The sequence below is a fragment of the Antechinus flavipes genome, chromosome 2 (genome assembly GCF_016432865.1).
Source record: "Antechinus flavipes isolate AdamAnt ecotype Samford, QLD, Australia chromosome 2, AdamAnt_v2, whole genome shotgun sequence".
Lineage (NCBI taxonomy): Eukaryota > Metazoa > Chordata > Mammalia > Dasyuromorphia > Dasyuridae > Antechinus > Antechinus flavipes.
The window spans coordinates 430,305,836-430,331,511 of record NC_067399.1 but is presented as its reverse complement, the minus strand read 5'-3'; the positions used below and the strand labels follow the sequence as shown (position 1 = coordinate 430,331,511).

General features: G+C 36.0%; 1 protein-coding gene across 3 annotated transcripts in view; it reads right to left on the bottom strand.

The window, feature by feature from the left end:
- Positions 1 to 25,676, bottom strand: part of JAKMIP2 (janus kinase and microtubule interacting protein 2) — a 219,576-nt gene that overhangs the window by 61,647 nt on the left and 132,253 nt on the right. For all 3 annotated transcript variants that reach the window (XM_051978939.1, XM_051978937.1, XM_051978936.1), the window contains exons 3-7: positions 23,465 to 23,962; positions 11,616 to 11,825; positions 10,283 to 10,381; positions 5,475 to 5,621; positions 4,070 to 4,210 (exon numbers count right to left, since the gene is read on the bottom strand). In XM_051978939.1, the coding sequence (XP_051834899.1) occupies positions 4,070 to 4,210; positions 5,475 to 5,621; positions 10,283 to 10,381; positions 11,616 to 11,825; positions 23,465 to 23,962 (1,095 nt within the window). The remainder of the gene's footprint in view (positions 1 to 4,069; positions 4,211 to 5,474; positions 5,622 to 10,282; positions 10,382 to 11,615; positions 11,826 to 23,464; positions 23,963 to 25,676) is intronic.

Sequence of the window (25,676 nt, the reverse complement as noted above, 5' to 3'; positions counted from 1 at the left end):
CATTGACCTTCTCTTTCTCTATTTTATGCAAATAGGCCTCTAGAGATATGAAATTTCCCCTTATTACTGCTTTGGCTGCATCCCATAGGTTTTGGTATGATGTCTCATTATTATCGTTTTCTTGGGTGAAGTTATTAATTATGTCTATGATTTGCTGTTTCACCCAATCATTCTTTTGTATGAGATTATTTAGTTTCCAATTATTTTTTGGTCTACTTTCCCCTGGCTTTTTGTTGAATATAATTTTCATTGCATTGTGGTCTGAAAAGGATGCATTTACTATTTCTGCCTTACTGCATTTGAGTTGGAGGTTTTTATGTCCTAATATATGGTCAATTTTTGTATAGGTTCCATGAACTGCTGAAAAGAAAGTGTACTCCTTTCTGTCTCCATTGCATTTTCTCCAGAGATCTATCATATCTAATTTTTCTAGTATTCTATTTACCTCTTTGACTTCTTTCTTATTTATTTTGTGGTTTGATTTATCTAATTCTGAGAGTACAAGGTTGAGATCTCCCACTATTATAGTTTTGCTGTCTATTTCTTCTTGCAGCTCTCTTAATTTCTCTTTTAAGAATTTAGATGCTACACCACTTGGTGCATATATGTGTAATATTGATATTGCTTCATTATCTATGCTACCCTTTAGCAAGATATAGTGCCCTTCTTTATCTCTTTTAATTAAATCAATTTTTGCTTTTGCTTGATCTGAGATCAGGATGGCTTCCCTTGCTTTTTTGACTTCACCTGAAGCATAGTAGAATTTGCTCCAACCTTTTACCTTTACTTTGCATGTATCTCCCTGCTTTAGGTGTGTTTCCTGTAAACAACATATTGTAGGATTCTGGCTTTTAATCCATTCTGCTAACCGCTTCCTCTTTATGGGGGAGTTTACCCTGTAATGGGCTGAGGCTTGAGTTGATACACTGAGGTCCCAAGCACATGAGGCTAAATAGTAATTGGACCATACTCTATTAATATATAAGCTTGGAGAAAGAATGACCCTGCCTACTCTTTGTGCAAGTCCTGATGTGTTGTATAGGAAATGACGATTCTGGTGGGTGGAGGCAGGGGAGGGAAAAGGAAGGGGAGGAGAGCTTAGCCCCCACTTGCTCTGCTAGCTCTTTTGTCATTGCAACAACTTTTCTGTTTGTTTCTCTTCTTCTTTTTTGCTTTTGCTGAGGTAGTTGGGGTTAAGTGACTTCTCACTCTCTTTTCTGTTTGTTTCTCTGCTTCTTTTTGTTGAGGCAGTTGGGGTTAAGTGACTTGCCCATGGTCATACAACCAGGAATTGTTAAGTGTCTGAGGCTGGATTTGAACTCAGGTCCTCTTGACTTCAAGGCTGGTGCTCTATCCACTGAGCCATCTTGTAATGATCGCGTATTTTAAATCAGCCGGAGTCAGGAACTCAGGTTAAGGGAAAAAATCTTCAGTCTTTATTCAAGTGAAGAGGTGAATAAAGATTGCTATAGCAAATATAGGCAAGAAAGATTGCAATAGCAATATGGGCAGCTGCGACAGGAAATCAGCTAACAGAGCAAGTGAGTGCTGAGCTCTCCTCCCCTTCCTTTTTCCCTCCCCTGCCTCCACCCACCAGAATCGTCATTTCCTATACAACACATCAGGACTTGCACAAAGAGTAGGCCGGGGCCATTCTTTCTCCAAGCTTATATATTAATAGAGTATGGTCCAATTACTATTTAGCCTCATGTGCTTGGGACCTCAGTGCATCAACTCAAGCATCAGCCCATTACATTACCCCATTCACATTTATAGTTAAAATTACCAATTCTATATTACTTGCCATCTTGTTAACCCCTATTTATGCTTTTCTCTCTTCTTTTCCCCTTCCCCCCCTTCCCAGTATTAAGCTTGTGAGCACCACTTGCTTCTCACAGCCCTCCCTTTTTAGTATCCCTCCCCTGCCTAAGAGTTCCTCCCCCTATCTTACCCCTTTCCCTCACAGTTTCTGTATTCCCTTTCGCTTAGCTTATTCCTTCCCTTTTCACTTTTCCCTTCTCACTTTTCAATGAAGTGGGAGAAGTTTCACCATAAATTGAATATGTCTAAAATTTTTCTCTTAAAGCCAATTCTGAAGGCAGTTAAGATACCCACTATATTCATCCCCTTCCATTCTTTCTCTCAGATATAATAGGTTTCCTTTGCCTCTTCATGAGATGTACTACCCCCACTTTATCCTTTTTATGGTACAATGTCCTTTCCACACCCAGTTTCTAGAACAAAGTATACATGTATTCTTTATACATCTTTATAGCAGAAATATAGTTCTATGGGCCAGAATTTGAAACAAGGTGCTAAGTCAGTGGAATTGATAGAGACAATAGTTATCTAATTTAGCATGGTGCTTAACAGTTCTCTAGTTCAGTACATGTACTTAGTACTTATTTTAGTAAGTTTGGCACCTGATGGTCTTTGGGCTTTCTATTGGATTGTTGATCCCATTATGTAGTACATATTTGAAGTGACTATCCCCACTGTGCTGTCTGTACATTATAGGCAATGGAAGCTACATATCAAGACTTTCCCCATTGGTTTCTGTTCTCTTTCTCCCCTTATAAGAAGTACTAAAGTTTTGTTAACTGCTTTCTCTGTGTGGTTCTGGTTCATCTGAACTCTCCTGTACTACAAAGGGGTTCTCTAGATTTCAAGAATTTACCTGTTTTTAAAGTAAATCCACCATTGCAAATGATCAATTCTTTTTCATTCAACAAACTTTGTCTAAACAATTTGGTTGATTGCTGAATTTAAAAAGGCAGAAAGGAAATAGCTCCACACCTCAGGATATCCAGTATCCTAAATGGATGGCATAATAGGAAATCCAGTGGAATTGGGACCTATCAGATCTTCATTCTGTTATGTCTGTTACTAATTATAAGGTACATGACTCCCACTGGGGACAACAAGCAGTCTGCATTAATGATACCCCAACTAAAGCTGCTCCTAAGAGATACCTAACACAAAGACTTTCTGATACAAAGGCCAATGATCACACAGAGTTAATGACTAAATTATGCTCCCTGAACTTTAGTTTCTTCATTTTAAAATGGAGATGATCATAACTGCCTAACCTAATCCCCGTGACAGTAGTTTGAAAATGTAAGACATGGTATAAGTTAATTTATTTTTGAAATTGAATTCTTTGAGTATGCTCTAGGTTACACTAAGACCTCATGAAATTACTCTAAGAATATTATGAGTTTAGGAACTCTTTCTTTTACTTTAGACAAGTAACTTTAGACAAGCTTTTTAATTCTCTACTTTTCTGTTCCAACATCTATACAATGAGGCACCAGAATAGATAAATCTCTAAGGTTCTTTTAAACCTTTATGGTTTTTTTTGCTCATGACAGGATAACAATTTTCATTTGTATAGTGCCTTAAAACGTTCCTTACAATAATTCCTTACAATAATAATTAGACAGTACAAATCTTTTTGATATCTGACTGATAGAAGAGGGGCTGATGCACAATTAGGTGCAGTGACTTGTCTATAGTTTTAACAATGCATTTTGAAGTATCAGAAGCAAGATCTCAATCCCGGCCTCTCCATTCCCAAATCCAGTGCTCTTAGTATTACACAAGTTATCTTAAAGCAGGTAGTTAGTAAGTACTTTTTGTTTGAGTGATAGAATGAGTCTGGTGGCTTGAGGAAACTCCTCGACAAGCTTGTGCCTAATGGTAGAAGCATACTGATCGCTGTATGCCATTTTGAAGCTTAACAAGCTAATGTGTGATCCCTGGTCTTTGTGCCAGAGCACTGGATTTATCGTGGGGACAATTTTATTTCCTATTAAATAAGAATTTATTAAGGTCAAGATGCTGGTGATGCAAACTTAAAAATGAAGCAGTTTCTACCCTCAGAGAATTTATTTTCTACTGGAAAAAAACAATATGGACAGAGATTACTGACAACAAAATACTGACCAATAATTTGAGGAAGGAGGAATAAAGTTTCTTATAAAAGGTGGTCTCTGAGTTGGCCTTATCAACAATGTTGATCTTTATATATTTACTAATCAATCATATGTAAGGTGTGATTATAACTTACCCTAGTTAATTCATCAATAATATTTTGCTGCTCAATGACTTGAAGTTTTAAAAATTCTGTCTCCTGTTCTTCATTAGCTTGATCAAGGTCATTCAGAGACTTTAACTTCTTCAAGGGAGGATGTGATGTCATTTTGTCCCTCTAAGTTAAAAATTACAACATAAATAAGGTTGAAAAAGAGAAATATAATTTTTTCCTTTTCTTTTTACACCAAAGTTATTTTTTCTTAGACACCTCCCCTATCTGCCCAACAAACTTTCCATTCTAACAAGGAAAACATTTAAGCAAAAGCAACTTACAGACTGATGTGATCTAACACTATGCAACATATTTCATATCTATAATCCCCTATCTTGGAGAGAGGAGCATCTCATCCTTACTGAAATGGGAGATTTTTTAAAAGAAAATTCATGGAGAAGATAGATTCTCTTAGGTTTGAAGATCGATCCTAATAGACCTCCTCACTATATTTCATCTGCTATAGAAAATGCAAACCAGTACATTTATAGTTATTTGTATAGCTATAATCTTTGTTGGCCTGTGAAGACTATCTATTCATCCTGGGTTCTACTGAATTTTATGTGATGATCTTCATGTATGTTGTATCTTGATATTATGTTAGCATGGTGTCCAAAGGGATATTATGTCTCTCAACTGCATGGTAGCATAATTCCTAGAAAGCTGTGCACAGATAAAGGGCTTGATTAAAGCCTTGTTCAGGAAGTTCTATTGGCTTTAATATTTACCCATGACTCACAGGAAGACACTCTTGAGTTTCCTGTAAACATTCTTATATCTTTAAACATTTAAAAAGGCTATGATAGCCAAGTGAATAATCTCTTGTGCTAGCTTATATTACAGCCAGGTCCTATTTAGTGTGTACAATGAATCCTCTGAATGGTCACATCATTTAAATATATACTGCATATTTCCACTGGACTGGAGTCAAGTATCATATTTTACATAATTATAAATTCTAAAAGTGCAAGTTCAAATGTGTGTGACAATTTCAAGTGATTCATTATTTGCAGCAATCTTTTTGGTTCTTAGCTGTAGAAGAAATCAGACTTGAAGAAAATGAGCTCATTTTTCTGCTTTGACCAATGAGTCTACTCTGTGGAATAACATTATTACTGTTTAATATAGTAACTATGACTAACACGACTGAATGATGAACACTCTGATTCTTATAAATCACTTTCCCTTCTTCCCAACACCTCTGTGAGGTAGGTTGTGCAGTAATTGCTATTCCCATCTTACAGATGTGGAAACCAAAGCTCAGGGAAAGGGAGTAAAACAAGCATTATAAGCAGTAGTGCCTTGTTCTCCAGAAACTTAGTATCGCTTCCCTTGCATTATACTGTTCTAAGAAAAAGTGCTTTTCCACACTTCTGATGATACAAACCATTTCAGAATTCTCCTTGGTGACAGCTTTTAGCTTTTCTTCCATTCGCTGAAGAGACAGCATCAGCTCATCATTTCTCTTGGTGAGGCACTTGTTCCTTTCCAGGAGAGGCTTACACTGTTTTTCAGTTTCTCGTACACGTTTTAACTGTGAAAAGAAATAAGCAAAGAGGTTTCTCTCAACTCTACCCCCAACTGAAAAGTAAAAACAAAAAAAAACAAAAATAAAACAAACAAAAGAACAGACAAACAATTCCTGGTCTTATCTAGGTTAATTGTCCTTAAAACATGATATGTTTACTCTCATATGCAGATTTTTGAAGTTGATATTTCTCCTATCTGACAAGTCCTTTCTCTTTTCTTCCCTCCATTTAAATCCTGTGGATTCTTCAAAGAATAAATCAAATCTCATCTGATAAATGAAAAATCCATTCTGGCTTTTTCCCATTTTTCACCTATCTATGCATACTTCACATGTATAATACACACGTGAGCACATGCAAGCGCACACAAACACACACACACTTTCTTTTTCTCTGTTTCTCTTCTTCTGTCTTTCTGATTGTTTCCTCTGCCTCTGTCTCTGCCTGTCTCTGCTTCTATCTCTCTGATTCTGTCTTCTCCATCTGTCTTTGTCTCTCTGTTTATCTCCGTCTCAGTCTCCCTTTGTCTTGGTCTTTTTATCTCTTTGTCTCTGTCTCTCCCTCTCTGTTTGTTTCTCTGTCGCTCTCTTTCTCTTTTTCTCTCCTTCTGCTTTTGTATCTCTTTTTTCCATTTGTTTCTGTTTTTGTCTCAGTCTCTGTCTTTCTATGTTTCTGTCTCATTCTTTTTTCTTTCTCTCTGCCTCTCTCTGTCTCTGTCTGTATGTCTCTCTCTTCTTCCTCTCTCTCTTTCTTCCTCTCTCTCTCTCTCTCTCTCACACACACACACACACACACACACACACAAATAAATTCATCATTGTAAGGAACTTCATTGGTAATTTGGTTTAATTCATTTCTAAACAGGAATCTTTTCTATGACATCCTTGAAAGAAGTTCAATCATTTTATTTTTCAAGACCTTCACTGTTTTGCTTACCACATTATATAGCGAGTTTTGAATAGTTAGAACACCTTTCCTTTTATTGATTATAAATCTAATTATATTCAGCTTAAAACCAATGCTCTTGGTCCTGCCCTCCAGGATTAAGCAAAACAAATCTGATTCCTCTTTGACATGATGATCCTGAAAGTACTCAAAGATCCTGAAAATACTCAAAGATATGCAATTATGACTATCACTAGTTTTCTTTCTCCAGGTTAAATAAATATCAAATAAATTGAAAGAGGCTTTCACCTCTGTTTTTTGTTAACTTTATTTGTTAATAAGTAAGAATACTAGTTAGAAAATTTTTTCTATAGTTTATTAATAAAAATAATTAATGGATTGTAGTAGGCTAAAAGTAGCCATTTGATTAGTTGTAAGAAAGAAATAACAATTTTATTAATTAATATTAAACCATTCAAACATATCCTTAGATTGCTTTTGATCTCAGGATAATAAAAATTAAGCATAACAATGAGTTAAATAATGACCTGAGGAGTGATCTACAAGGAAATGTAGTTGACTTCAATTAACCTTGGTATATGAGCATATCCTATACACACACACACATACACACACACACACACACACACACACACACATATGTACAAGGTAAAAAGAAATGGTGGGGATGGCACATCAGCTTATGAGAGAATCAGGGAAAATTTTGAGAATCGGGAGCTTAAACCTTTGTTAAGTTTTGAAGGAAACTAGGGGTAATGGGAAATGGAAATAAGGACAAAATAAATTCAAGGAATGGGGGATATAGTTGTGCAAAAATAATATAGAAGAAGGAGTTGGGATGTTATATCTGAGGAAAATCAAAATGGATAGTTTGGTTGGAGCTTTAGAGTACAGGAAATGTAATGATGTAGAGCAAGGTCAGAAAAGAAGGGAGAAGATAAGTGTTGAGGGTTTCAATTTCCAAAAAGAGGAGTTGATACTTTATCCCAGAGACAATAAGAAACCTTAGGAATTTAGTGAGGAAGGAATGAAATAATCAGACTTGTAAGTACGAAAATCTCTGGCAGTCATGTGGAAGATGGATCAGAGGAAAAAGAGGCAGGAGGCAGGAGGCAGAATAGCATTGCAGCAGTTCAGACAAGGACTGATTAGAGTCTGAACTAGAATTTTAATTGTGTTGAGAAGAGAGAAAGGCACCAACACTAGAGATGTCGAGGAGATAAAATGTATAGAACTTGGTTTGGATATATGGAGTAAGAGAGCCTCCAGGGACCTGTCCTTGCTTTTATGATATTTAACATTTTTATCCATCTTGGTGCAGCTGGCATGCTTATCAAATGTGTAAAACTAGGAGGGAGTACACACCTTAGTGAATAAAAGGATCAAGCATCAAGACTATTTCAATGGCATGAATTCTGTGTGATGATATTTAACAATTATTAGTGTAAGTTCTACATTTGGATTTTTAAAAAGTAATCAACTTTACAAGTACAAATGGCCCACATAGCTAGAGAAAAGTCATGAGAAAAGATGCTTTGGGGAACTTAGAGTTCAATGAGAATTAATTCTGACATAGCAGCTGATTTGGCAGATACTATTCCTGACTGCATTAAGACAGGCACAATATCCAGAAGGCAAGAGGTGGGTGGAGTTCCCACTGTACTCTGATTTAGTAAGAACACATTGGAAAATCCTTTTCAGGTCTCTCTGCCTCACATTAGAAAGGAAAAGCTGAAACATATATAGAGGAGGGGACCCAAGAAAATGAGAGATCTGAAGACCATGCTATTTAAGGATCTATGGAAGAAATTGGGAATATTATTGTAGAAAATATTTAGGATGATATGAGAGCTATTAATAAGTATTTAAAGAACTTTCAAATAGAAAAAAAGATTAGATTTATTTTTCTTAGCCCCAGAGTGAGAGCAGAAGTAGGAAAAATGATTTTAACTTGATATAAGAGAGAGAAGAATATCGCTTATAATTAAAGTTGTCCAAAAATGAATGGGTCACTTCAGGGGGATAAGATCTTCCTCATCACAAGTCTTGAGACAAAGGCAGAATGGGATTCATGTTCAGACAGAGATAGACTGGATGGATTCTAAGGCCCTTTCCAATATTGCAATTCAGTGAGTTTATTCCCTATATTAATTTACACTTTAGAGTGTCCCCAATTTATGAATGCATCTTCCTCCCAAATGACAAACATATAATTTGACTAGCATGAATAAATTTGATTGAGGTCACAAAGCACTGCAAACAGAGATACCAGATATTTAATGCAATACTTGACACACAGGGTTTTTATCAGCATAGATATTCTCTCTAGTCATGTATATCACAAAAATTCCACATCTAAGTTCATCAGAAGATAATAGATTTATAGTTAGAAAGGATCTTAGAAATCATTGTGTACACTCCTCACTTTTCAAATGAATAAGCTTTGGTTGACTTCTCCAGGTGATGATCTCTCTAGGGTCGTTGAGCTAATGAGTTTTGGAGGCAGTATTTGAACTTGATTCTTTCTGATTCAAAGTCTAGTGCTCCAAACTTTGTGTCATTTTGCTTCTTCAGATGGTTTAATAAGCTACTAGGACTGAAAAGTTCTTTATTTGGTAGTGAGACTTCTAGTCTTTCTTTCTTTTTTGAAGCAATCAGGCATATGTGACTTGCTTAGGCTCACACAGTTAGGTATCTTTGAACTCAAGTCTTCCTGATTCTAGGGCTAGTATTCTACCCACTGAGACACCTTGCTGTCACCAACTTCTAAGCCTACTTGGTTGGTTCCTAGAATGCAGGCACATAATCTGTCAAGCTGAAGATCTTTCTAACTTGATAGTAATAATAAAAGAGCTATCATTTATTTTAAATAAAATATGCAAACTTTGCTATTTACAAACTATGCATATTAAATATTTTTGTCACAACAATCCTGTGAGATAAATGCTATCTATTATTATCCCGATTTTACAGATTAAAAAAATAGAGACTGGGAAGGGATTGTTTAGGATCACACAGCTAGTAATCATTTGGAGCAGGATGAGGGGTCAGTTCTTCCTGACTCCAAGTCTATTGTCCAATTGTATCACCTAACCTCCAGGTGGTAGAAATCACAGCTTGTTTTCCATAGGCATAGTTTTTGAGAGTCTAGAGTTTTATTCCTAACATGATAAGGCTATACCGGAGGAAAGAAGTGAAAGGGAAGGAAAATAGAAATGTATTAGCAAACATTACCCCACCCCTTTTCCCCTTAATGGAAGGGAACAAAGTATTTATCTAACTCTTAGTATGCACTAGGCACTATGCTAACAACTTTACAAATAGCTCATTTAATCCTCACAACAGTCCTTCAAGATAGATTTTAATTATTATCCCTGTTTTGTTGTTATTATTGTTTAGTTGTTCCAATCATGTGTGACTCTTGATGATCCGATTTGGGGTTTTCTTGGCACATATATTGGAGTGATTTGTCATTTATTCTCTAGCTCATCTTACAGATGAGGAAACTGAGATAAACAGGATTAAGTGACTTGCCCAGGATTGGGTCCCATAGTTAGGAAGTATCTGAGACTAGATTTGAATTTAATTTTTGCTGTCTCCAGATCTAATGCTCAATTTACCTAGCTTCCATGCCTAGATGACTATTATGGACACTGACTCTTTGAAATGAGGTAAGTAATTATGATTTGTTCTTTCACTATTCAAGCTAACCTAAGCTATCTAAGGCCCCCAAAAGAAACAAAAGTGGTTGAATACACACCAACTCATTTCTTTCATCTCCAAGTAATGTATTTCTATCTTCTAGTTTCCTTATGGTGGCATTCAACTCAGCAATTCTCTTCTGGTTTCTTCGTAAGTCCTGTAAACAGAATGAAATAAAATACTTTTCATCAGTCCTCAGGAAAATAAAATCTTTGGTAATTTTTCTACCCAGCTTGAAAGAGTGATAATAACACATTCTCTTGATCAGGGAAGAAAAAGGAAAGATCTTTCCTCCATCTTCCCCCACCATTTTCCCATTCAATCAAGGCCAGAGTTGTTATTTGAGAGAAGAAATTTCCTATGTCTCTTAGGAAAGGGGGAGCTAGTAAGACAATTTAAATAAGAGGTACTCCTCCCCATTGGTATAGATTACAACCTCTCTCCAGCCTGATAGTCTTTGGGAGTGGTTGTGACTCCCAAATTTCTTACCCTATGGTTAACTTGCTGATGAAACTCCTTCAGCTTAACTAGGCTGGTCCTCAGATGTCAGACATGCAGACTCCTAGGACTTTTTCATCTTGGTTAAAATCTGCCTGAATTTGTGTTCCATTGCCATAACCTTGAGAACCCAAGGTTACTTCCACACTACTGTGAGGCCTTAGAGTAGAACTCAACTTGAGATATTAAAAATAACAAAAATTTAAAAAACTTTCATTTAAGTTATTCAATGTATTCCAGGTATTAAATAATTTGTAAGATGAGTTGGCAGATCTCATAAAAATAAAACATATATTATACATATATATATATATACTCATTTCCATCACGGCAGTCCTAAAACTGATTTCTCTACTAATGATAGACATTGAGGGAATTTAGTGGGTAGTTAAATTGGACTAGAAGCTTTTAGGCAGCCATTCCAAAGGTTTCAATCCACTAATGGTTCTTTTTGGAATCAACAATGGATGATAAATGTTGACCCCTGTAGATTATGAGTCTTTTTTGACCAATCATCATTCTGACTGCTCCCACAGGGGAAAATTACCAGTCTTGGCTGGAGGCAAAGTCTTTTTCCTCCAACTTCTGATTCTGACCACATGTTGGAAGCCAGGCAGGTGTGCTGGGGCTAAAACCACAGCTATAGGAGATAGGAAGAGAAATTTGTGAGTCTCCTGGGGCATACTAATGGGATGCCAATCAGACTGTTGTTTGGAGTTTAGAAACCCCCATTATCTGGATGCTAGTGGTTTTGGTAGGGGGAAGTAGGATTGATTTTCTTTGAGGTGAACTGAAGGGGGTGGGGCAGGGGAAAGCCTAACAGACCAATTGTAAAGTCGAATAGAACAAATAGAAAATGGCACCACAATCCATGTCACTGGGCCCAGACTTACAGGGCTACCGCAGTGGTCAGAGCCGTCTCCAGCTCTTCCTGGAATTTCTCGTTTGGGGCTGCTCATGTTGCACTCAGCTTCCTTTACCAGGAAGAGCTGCTCATCCAAAGCCTCCTTTTGCAGCTGGAGCTTTTGGACATAGCCTGTCTGCGTCTCCAGCTCTTTTTCCAGGGAAAAGATGATCCTATCCTTGGCTTTGATTTCATCCATCTGAATGAAAGAAGAAACAAGTTAAAGTCACAAAGTCACAAGATGACTAGAAGAGTGTTTGCAGATACTCTAGTGTAACCTTCTTATTTTATAAAAGGTAAATTAAGGCACTGAGAAACAAGGAAATGTGCTTAAGATCATACAGATAATAAATATCAGTCAGAGAAAATAAGAGACAAACTAAGGACTTGATTTTAATCATGTGCTTCTAGATCCAAACATTTATTTCCACCACATTATGCTTCCCTCCAATGTGATGATATTACAAGGGCATCATCAATGAGAAATTAACCTGTTTTTCTTGATTATAGTCCTTTTGCTATTGACTAATATGGAGAATTTAAGGAATAACATTCATCATTCATGTGAAAGGATTAGAGAACTTAATAATATGTTATTGTATATCAATAGCTCTACATGCTTAATTTTATCATTAAAACTATAATTTTATAGTTAAATTGTCCCAGAGAGAATGTACCCAATGCTTGCAAAACCAATTAAGAGTTGTCCCAAACTTACAATGGAAGTGGCAAAGCTGGGACTTGAGCCCACAGCTAATGATTCTAAATTCAGAATTCTTTATGTTACACAAGTTGTCTGTATAATAAGGGAAGGGAACAAGCATTTATTAAGCACCTACTATGTAGCAGATTCTGTGCTGTGTTTCACAAATATTATTTCATACCAAGAGAACATTGTAAACAGCTACAAGAAGATGATGTGATGATCAACTATGATGGACTTGGTTCTTTTCAACAATGAGATAATTCAGGCCAATTCTAATAAACTTGTAATGGAGAGGCAACTGCATCCAGAGAGAAGACTGTGGGAATTGAATGTGGATACACCTTTGTGTGGGGACTGTTGTTTGCTTGCTTTTTTTTCTTTCTCATTTTTTTTTCCTTTTTTGATCTGATTTTTCTTGTGTAGCATGATAATTGTGGAGATAGTTTGGAAGAATTGCACAAATTAAATCTATATTGTATTACTTGCTATCTAGAGGATGGGGTAGGTAGATAGGGAGGGAGAAAAATTTGGAACACAAGCTTTTATAAGGATTAATGTTGAAAATTATCTTTGCATGTATTTTGAAAAATAAAAAGCTATCATTATAAAAAAAACAAAGATTACCTCATTTCTTAAATAAATGAAGGTCAGGGAAAGGCAAAGTGAGTTACTGAGTACCGTAAAAATATAGTAAGTGAGAAAAGTAGGTCTTCTGACACTAACTACACATTCTATTTCAGGAAGGAAGGAACTGTACATTTTAGGTGTAGGAGAAGAACTTAAAAACAGCAACAATAAGGAAGCTCATACAGATATCTGACTGTGTGTTGAAAGTAATGTTTGCTTATATAAATGTGTGTATTATGGAGAGAAGAACGGCATATTCAGCTGTAATAAAACCAGGAAATTAGGGGAAAATTGTGGTACAAATAGAAAGACCCTTGGATTTGGGCTGGAATTCCAGTTCTGTCAGTTTTTGGCTATTGAGAATGTCTCTTGATCTGTCTGCCTATTTGTTCATTTAATTTTTTTTTCTTTTTTAAAAAGTGATCCTGTGATTTTACTGGTATGTTATTTTCTTGTTGTTCAGTCATTACACTTATGTTGAATTCTTTATGGCTCCTTTTATAGTTTTCTTGGCAAAGATAGTGAAGAGATTTACCATTTCCTTCTCCAACTCATTTACAAATGAGGAAACTGAGGCAAATAGGGTTAAATGATTTGCCTAGGATCACACTACTAGGACTTGTGAAGGGTTATGTGTCTGAGGCTGGATTTGAATTTAGATCCTCTTGGCTTCAGGGTTGGTTCTCTAACCTCTAAGACATCTAGCTGCCCCCTGGACAAGTCATTTAACTACTATTTGTCTCAGTGTCCTCAAACTATAAAATGATCATAATAATAGCATTTCCTCCTGGGGTTGTTATGAGTGTGAAATGAGGTAATTTTTGTAAAGTGCTGATCACAGTATCTGCTCTACAATAGATGCTTATTAAGTATTGGTTTCTCTTCTTTTTTATGTATCTGTGGACAAGATCATCTTATCTCTTTGAACCTTATTTTTTTTTCCCACTGGTCAAACAGATAGCAATAATTATTTGAGTGTCAGTATTATATATTATATAGCATCAATATTGTGTTTAGAGAGCCTGGATTTAAACTCAACTTCTAAAACATGTTAACTTTATGACTAGGAAAGCCACTTGCTTCTCTGTCCTTGGCCACTCCCAAGGGAGAGAGGGTAAATCTCCATTGATAGAAAGCATTTCCTCACTGGGAATTTCTTTCCATGATGAAATCACAGATTCAGATTAAAAAAAAAAATCTTTATATTCACAACATCCTGGTACTATCATAAGAAAAACACAATGTAATAACAAGATTATATGATGATCAACTCTGATGGATGTGACTCTTCCAACAATGGGATGATTGAGGCTAGTTCCAATGATCTTGTGATGAAGATAGCCATCTACACTCAGAGAGAGGACTGGGGGAACTGAGTGTGGAACACAACATAGCATTCTCACTCTTTTTGTTGTTGTTTGCTTGCATTTTATTTTCTTTCTTTTTCCTTTTTGAACTGATTTTTCTTGTGCAGCAAGATAATTGTATAATTATGTATGCATATGTTGGAATTAATATATATTTTAACATGTTTAACATATATTGGATTACTTGCCATCTAGGAAGGGGGTGGGGGGAAGGAAGGGAAAAGTTGGAACAGAAGGTTTTGCAAGGGTCAATGCTGAAAAATTATCTATGCATTTATTTTGAAAATAAAATGCTTTAAAAAAAGAAAAAGAAAAATGCAATATAAAGTTTAGAAATGTTGGGCTCTGTTATTAGAACTAAAGAAAGTACAGATTGATTAGAGTCACATTTTTTTTATTTTTAAAAAAATTATTATAGCTTTTTATTTACAAGATATATGCATGGGTAATTTTTCAGCATTGACTCTTGCAAAACCTTCTGTTCCAACTTTTCCCCTCCTTCCTCCCACCCCTTCCCCCAAATGGTAGGTAGACCCATAAAGGTTAAAGTATATGTTAAATACAATATATGTGTACATATCCATACGGTTATTTTGCTGCACAAGAAGAATCAGACTTTGAAATAATGTGCAATTAACCTGTGAAGGAAATAAAAATGAAAGCAGACAAAAACAGAGGGATTGGAAATGCTATGTAGTGGTTCACACTCATTTCCCAGAGTTCTTTTGCTGGATATAGCTGGTTCTCTTCATTATTGATAAAATGGAACTGATTTGGTTCATCTCATTGTTGAATAGGGCCATGTCCATCAGAATTGATCATCATAATAGTATTGTTGTTGGAGTATATAATGATCTCCTGGTCCTATAAAGTCACATTCTTAAGCCAAGGTGACCTCATATGACCTCACCAAAAAAAAACAACACAGATCCGTTTTCCTTACCCATGTCCCAGAAGAACCAAAATTTAGCAACGACCTTAGCATTAGTGCCAAAAAGTCAGAATAGTTAGTGTGATAAGGAGTAGAGTGACTCCAAGACAACAGGGTTGTTCACTGATACATGGCAGCAGTTTAGCATACAGATTTAGAAAAGGAAGGAATCCTAGGCCAAGGATCTCATTTTACAGAGAAGTTCACTGACTAATAGCTAATGGAAAGAGCTTATCCAAGGGAACACAGGTAATAAGTGACCAAGGCAGTATTTAAACCTAAATGCTCTAATTCCAACTTTTTGGTTTTCCTATTGTAATAGACTGAGGTATCTGAAGGTTATTTTTGTGTGAGAGGTCCCCTATATCTTAAAGTGCTTCGAGAATTGTGAGGAAACTGAATCCCAGAGGGATTAACATAACTTGCTTCAGTTCACAAGTATAATAGCAGAGGCGTCACTCCAAACCATGATTATTTGGAATTAGATCTAGGGTTCTTCTTATTATATCACACTGCTGTTGTCATAAAATAAAATTCAATGTGTTCCATTATTTTCTAGAGATGAACCACAGCAATATGCCTTTTGTATATTAATTTCTATGTCTGAGTCCAAGTTACTTTTATCTGTCCCCTAAGTGTTGCTACTTCATTTTTAAGGTCCTTATTACCTTTGGTGGGGATTATTAAAAATAGCCTATTGACCCACTTTTTTGACTTTTTTCCTCTTCTCCTTCAATCCATCTTTCAGAGAGCTTCCAAAAGAATGTTTCTGATGCACAGCTCTGACAATTATCACTCTCCTGCTCAAAACCTTCTATAGTTCCTCTTGCCCTTTGGAATGGGTCTTCCTGACTCAGCGGCCAGGCCACTGTCCACTATCCTACTCAATCTGTCATCTACAATAAGGGATATATACATGCGCTATTAATCTCACATAGATGTGCAGATTAAGTGAGATAGATTATATAAAGCATTTTGCAAATTTTACAGGGTTATGTTACAGTCAAGCATAAGACTAAACTCTTCTATTTGATCATAGAATAAAACTGGAAAGGACATCATTAAACTCCAGTTTCTTAGCCTGACTGGCATTACATACTTTCCCCTTCACAGATTCTCTATTTCAGCTAAATTAAACTCCCATTCCAATTCTACTGCTTCCATGCATTTGCAGAGACCTAGAAAATACTTGAGCAGTCAGGTGTTACATGGTTAGAGTAATGGTTCTGGAGTCAGGAAGGCTCACCATCCTGAGTTTAAATTCAGGGTCAGACATTTAATGGTTGTATCATTTTACTCATGTCATTTAACTCTGTTTACCTCAGTTTCCTCATCTGTAAGATGATCTGGAAAAGGAAATGGTAAACATTCCAGTATCTTTGCCAACAAAACCCTAAATGGGGTCATGAAGAGTTGAACAAGACTGAACAATGATAGCAACAACAGGAAGATACTGTCTCCATAGTCTGCCTATTGAACTCCTTCTCTTCTTCAAAGGTTTAACCTCAGTGCTCCTTCCTCCATTCAACTTATTCAAGTAAACACATTTTTTCAAGTGCTTAATAAAACAGAAACTATGCTAGGTAGTAGAGATATTATACACATACATATATACATATATATGTTTGTATATATACATATAAACATATATATTCAATGTATTATATATGTATATGTATATATATGTATGTATATGTATATATACATACACACACACACACACACACACATATATATATATGAATATATATCATACTTTAAAAGAATCTCTGCTCTTCAAAAGATTGCATTCTTTGGGGAATGGAGTTGACACTCTCCATGAAGTTTTCTATGATCTTTCCCAGCCAAAAGTGTTTTCTTTCTTTTCTGATTTTCTCAGATTATTTTGTTAGCTCTCTCCTTTCCTATGATCACATTCTAACTTGAATTATATTTGTTTGTGAATAATTCATATATCCACTATTAGGTGATAAGCTCTATGAAGTCGGGATTTGTATCATTTTTCATGTTTATATTTCCTTCAGAGCCAAATTCAAGGCCTAGTACATGATGTGATTGTAAGATCATAGACTTAGAACTGGAAGATAAAATAAGGCTTTTTGGTTCCATTGTTTTCATTTAACAGATAAAGAAACCAAGGCAAGGTAAAAATGTTAAATAATTTGTCCAATATTACACAAGTAGTAAGTTTAAAATATTTATTTTATTGAAATGAAGTATATGTTTGGGAGGTGGAATGTTGGAGATCAGTGGGGCAAGATTTGGTGCCTGGGTGATACATTAATAATGCCCCACTGACTTAAAATAATGCATATTCTTTAATGCATCATTAAATCCCAGGTGATACGTGGACACAAGAAACTAAAAAAGCCAAAGTTGCTCTTATTTGAATTACCCATTTATTGGCAGAATGGTGACTTGTAGTTTCATTTACAGTTTTCCAAGGTCCTTGTTACTTTATATTTAAATATGCATAGCTATAATCTACACAGTTAACAATCAGGTAAAACAATTCTGCTGTATTTCTTAATACAGAAAGTATTTTACCAACGCCCACTGAAGGACAATCTGAGAACCAATCAGATAGTGGATAATTAGAGAGGAAATAATGTGTTCTTACATTCCTTCTCCCCAACCTCATCAGTAATGAGTATTGCAAAACAGATGTAAGTTAATGACAATGGTTATGGACTTGGAGTTAGGAGATTGAGGTCTCTCTCTCTTACTAGCCATTTGACCATAAACAAGTCACTTCTATTGTGCAGATATTTGTGGCAGTATAGAGAGGACTGGCCCTTGAGTCAGACAACTTGGGTTGAAATCCAACTTCTCATGTTTACTACTTATGTGGACCTTAAACAAATCATTTAATAGCTCTGTGCCTCAGTTTCCTCATTTGTAAAATTGAGGGTTCAACTGGTGACCCTTGAGTCCTTTATAACTTGTAATCTATGATCTTATGATCTTAAATCTTTCTCTAGTCTTAGTTTTCTCCTCTGTAAAATAAGATCATAATATGTCTCTAAAGCTTTTTTTAAGTTTGAGCAATCTTTAATTGTGAACTGTAACAAATTTTAAAAACCTTCATTCTTTCAAAATAGGTACTTCAATTTTCTGTTTAAATTTTTTAAAATTCCAGAACTGTAACATTTGTAGTTTTGAATTTTTGACTACTAAAGATAGGATGAGAAACTAACTCCTCAGGATTTTATCAGAAGTGCTAGGAAGATCCCTGACTCCCCAAGATTCCCTGCCCACTGGCTGGTGCCTGAAAATTCCATTCTTACGGTCTTAATACCTTAGGCTGACTTAATTTTCTTTCATTATATTCAAAGACCAGAGGGAAAGGAGGGTTAATATTTTGAGGCTTATTTATCATTTCTACAAATGTAAAAATAATTTTAGGGAATGGTTTAAATAGCTTCTAAGATCTTTTCATGCTCTAAATGTGAAATCACATGTGAGAGAGGAAAAAAATGGGCAACATCCCATATGTGGGTTTGTGAACATAGAATGGGAAGAGTGGGGCAGACAGATACAAACTGACTTCTATAGGCCTAGGTTTGTCTATAGGGATTATGAAAAAAAAATCCCTTTGCTTTTGATCAAAAAAAAAGTTCTGATGAAGAAACAATTTCCATTATAAAAAGAAGCTAAAATATCCATCCTATCTGTGTCATAAGCTAGTGGAAGTCAGCAAAAAGAAATGCTTTAAGTAGAAAATCAATGACAGAATCCACTTGTGGATTTGACCTTGAGAAAGGTCTAAATAGTAATCTATGGGACATTGCTTCCTCCTTTTTCCCACTTTTCTGACACTTTCAGAGTTCGTGGTCTTAGATTCCTTTCTATAAGCTAATGTCAAGGCCAAGGGCCAAATCCAAGTTATCCACATGCCTTTGAGGCTCTAGGGATGTTAGCAATTGTATCAAATGAATGGAATAGTTAGCAAAAAAATCATATCATTTGATCAAACTCCCTATTTGTTTGTTTTTTTTTTTCCATATGAAGAAATTGTAGCCAGAGAAGGAATGGAATTGCCCCAGTTAACATTAGTAGAAAAGTAACAGAGCTAAGGTTCAGACCAAGGCTTCTAACTCCAAATCCACTATTCTTTCCACCACACTAAGAAATACACAACAAAAAGAAATTTTAAAATATTTCAATAATTGTGATTCGTATTAGAATACAATAGGGTCAGACCTGTTTGGGTCACCAAAAAACTGCTGATTGTTTCCATGGTAATTATACTTATTTCATGATTTATTAGAGCTACAGTTTCAGTTGTCCTTGTGATCCCTCAAAAAAATATAGATCCCAGTTCCATGATAGAGGACATTGTCCATATGGGATTTTCTCATTAAGGAGTAGTTTGCCATTTCTTCTCTAGCTCATTTTATAGACAAGGAACTGAATGACCTGCTGAGGATCACACAGCTAGTGAGGGTCTGAGACTGGATTTCATCTCATGAAGATTAGTCTTCCTGACTTCAGGCCTAGTGCTCTAACCACGGTGTCACCTACCTTCCTATTAATTTAATATATGACCTTGGTCAACTCCCTTCATTCTGGGTTGTGGCCAAAATACCAAAAAACCCCAAAACCATTGGGTCCCCATTTCTGAAAAGTAGCTTCTCTGCACTTAGCTGGTCTAATCTTCAGATGAAAGATTTGTGGTCTGTTACCAAACCTATTCTGGCAAACATTCCAGCTTAATTAGGACCTGCCACAGTGAACATTCTGCTGCAATGGAAATGCCAGCATCACCTCAATGCCATGGTAAGGCACTCTAGGATGACATTAGGAGAGGAAATTCATAATAGTGGCTTTAGAGATTTAAAATTCAAATCTAATAGAACAAATAATTACGGTCTTGATTATAAATCTTGGAAATTCCTCATTTAAAATCTATAAATGCCATTTATGGAAGAGGATTTCTAATGGTTTCTTTGGAAATGTTGGGAAGACCATAAAGTGCATTCGAATGACTTAGGAAAATTTTGATTTTACTTCAATTTGGGGTTTCACACAAAACAGTCTAGTATTGCAATCTAAAAGAGCTTCTTTTTAAACTGTTGGTCGAGATCACCAGAGGGTGCATCCATTGGCTCTACTGTCAAATAAGGGTAAGCAAACCACATATGTCTTTCTTGGTGAATTAAATTAGCAGGAGGGAGCATCTCTTTAGGAATATAGCTAAACCTAGAAAATACACTACCAGATGGATTCTTTTGCTTTCAATATGGCCCCCATCTTAGAAACTTTCTTTAGGGAAAGCAGTTTCTATTTTTAAATGATTTGAGCTCATGTATTTTTGGATTCTGCTTTTAAGTGTGAGTTCCTGGACAGCTGACCAGGAAAAACTACTTAGGACATTTTCAGTGGCATTTTGAAAGTCACAGCAAGGACCCTTAATACAACTCTAATAACTCACAAAGACAAAATGATTTGGGAAGAGACAGCTATTTTAATAGTTACCATTTCTACAGCATTTTAAAGTAACAAATACAACTTCATGCTGTTGCAGCAGCCTTTTGAGCTAGTAACAAAAGTATCAGTATGCTGTAATTAGTAATAACAAATGGATACCTAGCCGCATTTTGCAGATCAGAAAACTGAGGCCCAGAGAAAAGTAGTGACTTACTATAATAAATGTCAAGTCTGGGATTCAAGTTCATCTCTTCTGAGTCCAAGTTCAGTGTTCTTGGATAGCTCTATTTAGACAACCACGTATAGACATCTTGGATAAAATGAATCAATTTATAAATATTTATATAAAATACTTGATGAGAAGCATCATAGTAGACTGGAAATAGAGCTAGACAGTCAGAAGGCCCTGTGTTGGAGTTTTAGCTCAGCAACTTAGTAGCAGAGTAACTGAAAAAGTTAAATTCACTTTTCTAAATCTTGATTTCCTTATCTTCAAAATGGGGATAATAATTTCTGCACTAGAAATCTCACAGGGTAGAGGACAGCAAATCATAAACCATAGACGTTTTATAATAATGTATTGGCAAAGTCCTATTTATATAGGATCATGAATTCATAGGACTGTAGGTGTCATAGTTCTAGAAAGGAGCCATCTAATTAAACTTCCTCATTTTATAGATGAGGAAACTGAGACCTGTGGAGGTTAAATGATTTGTGAAAACCACAGAAGTAATCATTTTGAAAGATAAGCTATGAACTGAAATCTGACTGTGGGGCTAGTTCTGCCATATGCTATCTACCTCATTTTAATTGAATAGGAAACTGAAACCCTGAATAAAGGGAGTTGACCAATATGAAATTAATGAATTATATCAAATTAATAGGCAATTAAGTGGCAGAGTGGATAGAGCACCATATCTGGAATCAAGAAGACTCATCTTCATGAGTTGAAATCCAGTCTTGTATATCTACTTGATTAAGCCATTTAACCCTGTTTGCCTCACCAATTTGTAAAAATGAGCTGGAGAGGAAATGGCAGACTACTCTTTGTTAAGAAAAGTCCCAGACAGGAGGTGGAGCCCAGATGGTGGAGTAAAGGCAGGAACTTGCCCAACTTCTCCCTCAAACCCCTCTAAATTCTTTTAAATAATGGCTCTAAACAAATTTTAGAGCATCAAAACACCCACAAAGATAGAGTTGAACATTTTCCAGTCATAAGCAACTTAAAAGGTCAGCAGAAATGGTCTGTGGCAAGAAAAAGCTTTTACTGGAGGGGAAAGGAAGAGGAGAAGATAAGTGAATTCTCATCAGAATTGGCACAAAGAGGAAGTAACATACATACTCAATAGGGATACAAAAATCTTTTACCCTGCAGAAACAGAGGAAGGGAATGAGATATGGGAAAGGGGGTAGGATAATAAAAGACAGGGCATACTGAGGAGGGACAAAGTGAAAGGAGAGAGAGAATAAATGAGGGGGGGATACAGTCAGCAATAGTAGTTACAAAAAATTTTTTTGAAGCAAGTTTCTCTAATAAATAATCAAAAGATATGTCCCCAGATATGTCCCCATTGGGCTATAAATTCTTGTATATCTTTTCACCTAACAATACCATGCTAGACATGAATACCAATAGAGATTTTTTAAAAAGGAAGAAAATGATCTATAGTACAAATAATATTCATAGCAGCTTTCTTCTCAGGGCAAAAAAAAAAAAAAAAAAAAAGAAAGAAAACTGAGGGTATGCCTACCAAATGGCTCAATAAACTGACATATATTTATGATTGAATATTATTGCCCTATGGGAAATGATGAGCAGGATGCTTTTAAAAAACAGTCCAGGAAAGTCCTTCATGAACTCAAGCAAAGTGAAATGTACTGTATACAAAGTAATAGCAATGTTGGGGGATGACCAGCTGTAAATGACTTTGCTATGCTCACTAGTACAATCACCTATGACTACTCTGAAGGACTTAAGATGAAAAGTTCTATCCTCACCCAGACAAGGAACTGATTGTGTCTGAAGACAGATCAAAGCATTCTCTCTTTCATTTTAATTTAATTTTTCTTGAGGGTTTTTATTTTTATTAGAGTGGTAGATTTATGTTTTCTTTCACAACCTCACATTTAAGGAAATGTTTTTGCCTAATTTCACATGTGGTTTCTTAATTATGGGTGGGGATAAGGAAGAGAACCTAGAACTCAAAAATCTTAAAAACAAATGTAAATTTTTATGTTTGATCAGTAATTGAGGAAAATATTAAATAAAAAAAGTAAATCCCAGACAAGGGGTACAAAGACTAGAGCATGACTTAAATGACTGAATAACAATATTTGAACACAAATCTTCTGCCTCTCAGTCTTTAATTTTTTTTCTTACATTATGGCTACAATTTCTGTTTAGTATTCATAGTATGGTATTATGGCCTTTAAGTCCTCAGGTCTTTTTATCCTTTGTAAAACTTTAAGCATCATAGAAATGTAAGCTCTTAGTATAATTAAGCATTGAGAGAGCACAATTTCCAGGATAAAAAAGTGAAATCAAAGGATTTTAATTCCATAGATCCAATTCTGGTGTGTATGAGGGATAAGAGGGTGGTGGTGAAAAGCAGTATATTTCATGCCATTACTGTGGGTTTTCAGGGAAGGCTATCAATTCACCAGGTGATAGAAGCAGTGATAGGAAGGACACATTTTCCAATGGCCATGATATCACACAACAAGCACTCTCAGGAGTAATGGGATTCCATCAGTTCCTTCCACATAGTTCTACTCACCAGCCTCCGGATGTCACGTTCACATTCCCATTTGATCTTGGAGATGGCTTCCTGGTGGGACTGATGCTCACTCCGAAGGTCTCCAGCCTTGATTTTGTCAGCCTGGATCATATTATTCAGTGCCTCATCCACCTGCTTTTTGGCTGACTTAAGGTCAGTGATCTCCTGGAGAAGCTTGAGGCGTTCTGAGTCAAAGAGTTTCCGGGCCTCCTCACGGGCCTCAATGGTCAACGCTGTCCTTACTTTGTCACTACTGCCATCCCGGAGGGCAAACAGGGCTGACTTGAGTCTCTGGATCTCCCCATCACGTACTTTGACCGTCCGTGCCATTTCCTGCTCATGCTGCTTGATCAGGTTCTCTCGGACGGCCTGCAGTTCCTTCATTTTTTCCTCATGGAGTTTGGCCTTAAGTTCTGTGACCAAGACTGTATGTTTGCGCTGCTCCAGTTCACGGATTCGTTTGGTTTCTTGGGTTTTTTCTCTTTCGAGTTTTGCCACCTAGAGCATAAAAAGAAATAAAAAGATAAGAGAAGATACATTCATAGAACACTTTTAAGGTGTGCAAGATTTTTTTTCACAAACTTTATCTTATCTGATTTTCACAGCAACCCATGAGACTGGCTCTATTATGATCCTCATTTTAGAGATAAGGAAACTGAAGCTCTTAGTGTCTGAGGCTGGAATTGAATCCATCTTCTTCCCCCACTGACTTCTTATTTCACTCCCTCCCCTGGCCTCAGACTAAGAATTTATTTAAGAGAGCTAGGAAATTAGAGATTCTTCCCTCCTCCTTGACTTCCTCATCCCTTCCCCTTCTCCCCAGTGCCAGGCCACCTAGAACTTATAAGGGCTACCTGACTACCAACATGCTTAGGATAAGATAGATATCACCAATTCCTTCCACTAAAACAGAAGTCCATTAGGCTTATCAATTCTCCCACTTCTTCCCCCTTTTGTTCTTCAGGGGGTAGATCCTACCAATTATCTTGCATCTATGCCCTGTCATCTGACTTACTGATGTAAGTCTGATTTAAGACTCCCACAAGTTGCCAGCAAACTTTTAGGATGTCTAGGCCCTTATGTTCATCATATAACTAGACTTTCATATATATATATATATATACATATATATATATATATATATATATATATATATATATATATATATATATTGAACTCCAGTTAAAATATGAACAACTTGACAGAAAGGACTGTCATGCTTTTTCTGCTTGCATCCACAGGATTTAGCACAATTCTTAGCACAAACTAAACCCTTAATAAATATCTTCCTTCCTTCTTTCCTTCCTTCCTTCCTTCCTTCCTTCCTTCCTTCCTTCCTTCCTTCCTTCCTTCCTTCCTTCCTTCCTTCCTTCTTTCTTTCCTTCCCTCCTTCCTTCCTTCCTTCCTTCCTTCCTTCCTTCCTTCCTTCCTTCCTTCCTTCCTTCCTTCCTTCCTTCCTTCCTTCCTTCCTTCTCTCCTTTTCTATCTTTTTCATTCATTTTAAGCTAGTTTGCTTTCCACTTCAGTACATTTGGCAATAAATACTAACGACAACACAAAAAGCTTTTTAAAGAATTGTGCTAGGAACAAAAGGTAGATCAAAGAACTAATTTAATCACAGCTTGGGGTTGATAGGGAAATTACAAGAACTGACTGAGAGGGAGCAGTATAATTCAACTTTTATTTTGTTATTGCTATTTTTTAAACCAAAATATAATGTCTGTGGGTTGAGAAGAATAGAAAAAAATAATTAACAGAGAGTTGAAATCCAAATAATTGGAAAGGATTCTAAGACAGTGCTTTATCTGTTCTCAATGAGTTCAACTCACCATCATCAGAAAAACTATGTCCCAAAATGTCAGAAGAATTTGTGGATGTGATTTTCTGAGACTCTCATTTATTTTTGAAAGCTCTTTAAAAACAAATGGCATCACAGGATTGACGGTTATCATTGCCTCAATTTTCATTAAAAGCCAATTAGGCTGACTTATTCCTGGCAAAATAGTAGAACATATGAGATGACTTGTAGATATTTTAAAAAAGAAAATGCCCACTAAAATCCAACAGGGATTCATCAAGTACAGGCCATGGCAGACTAAATTAATTTCTTTTTAAACAAGGCTAATAGCTTGGTAGTTGAAGGGAATGTTATAAATCTAATGTGCCTGGCTTTCAGCAAGATGTTTGATCAGCAAAGATATGCTTGCTGTGG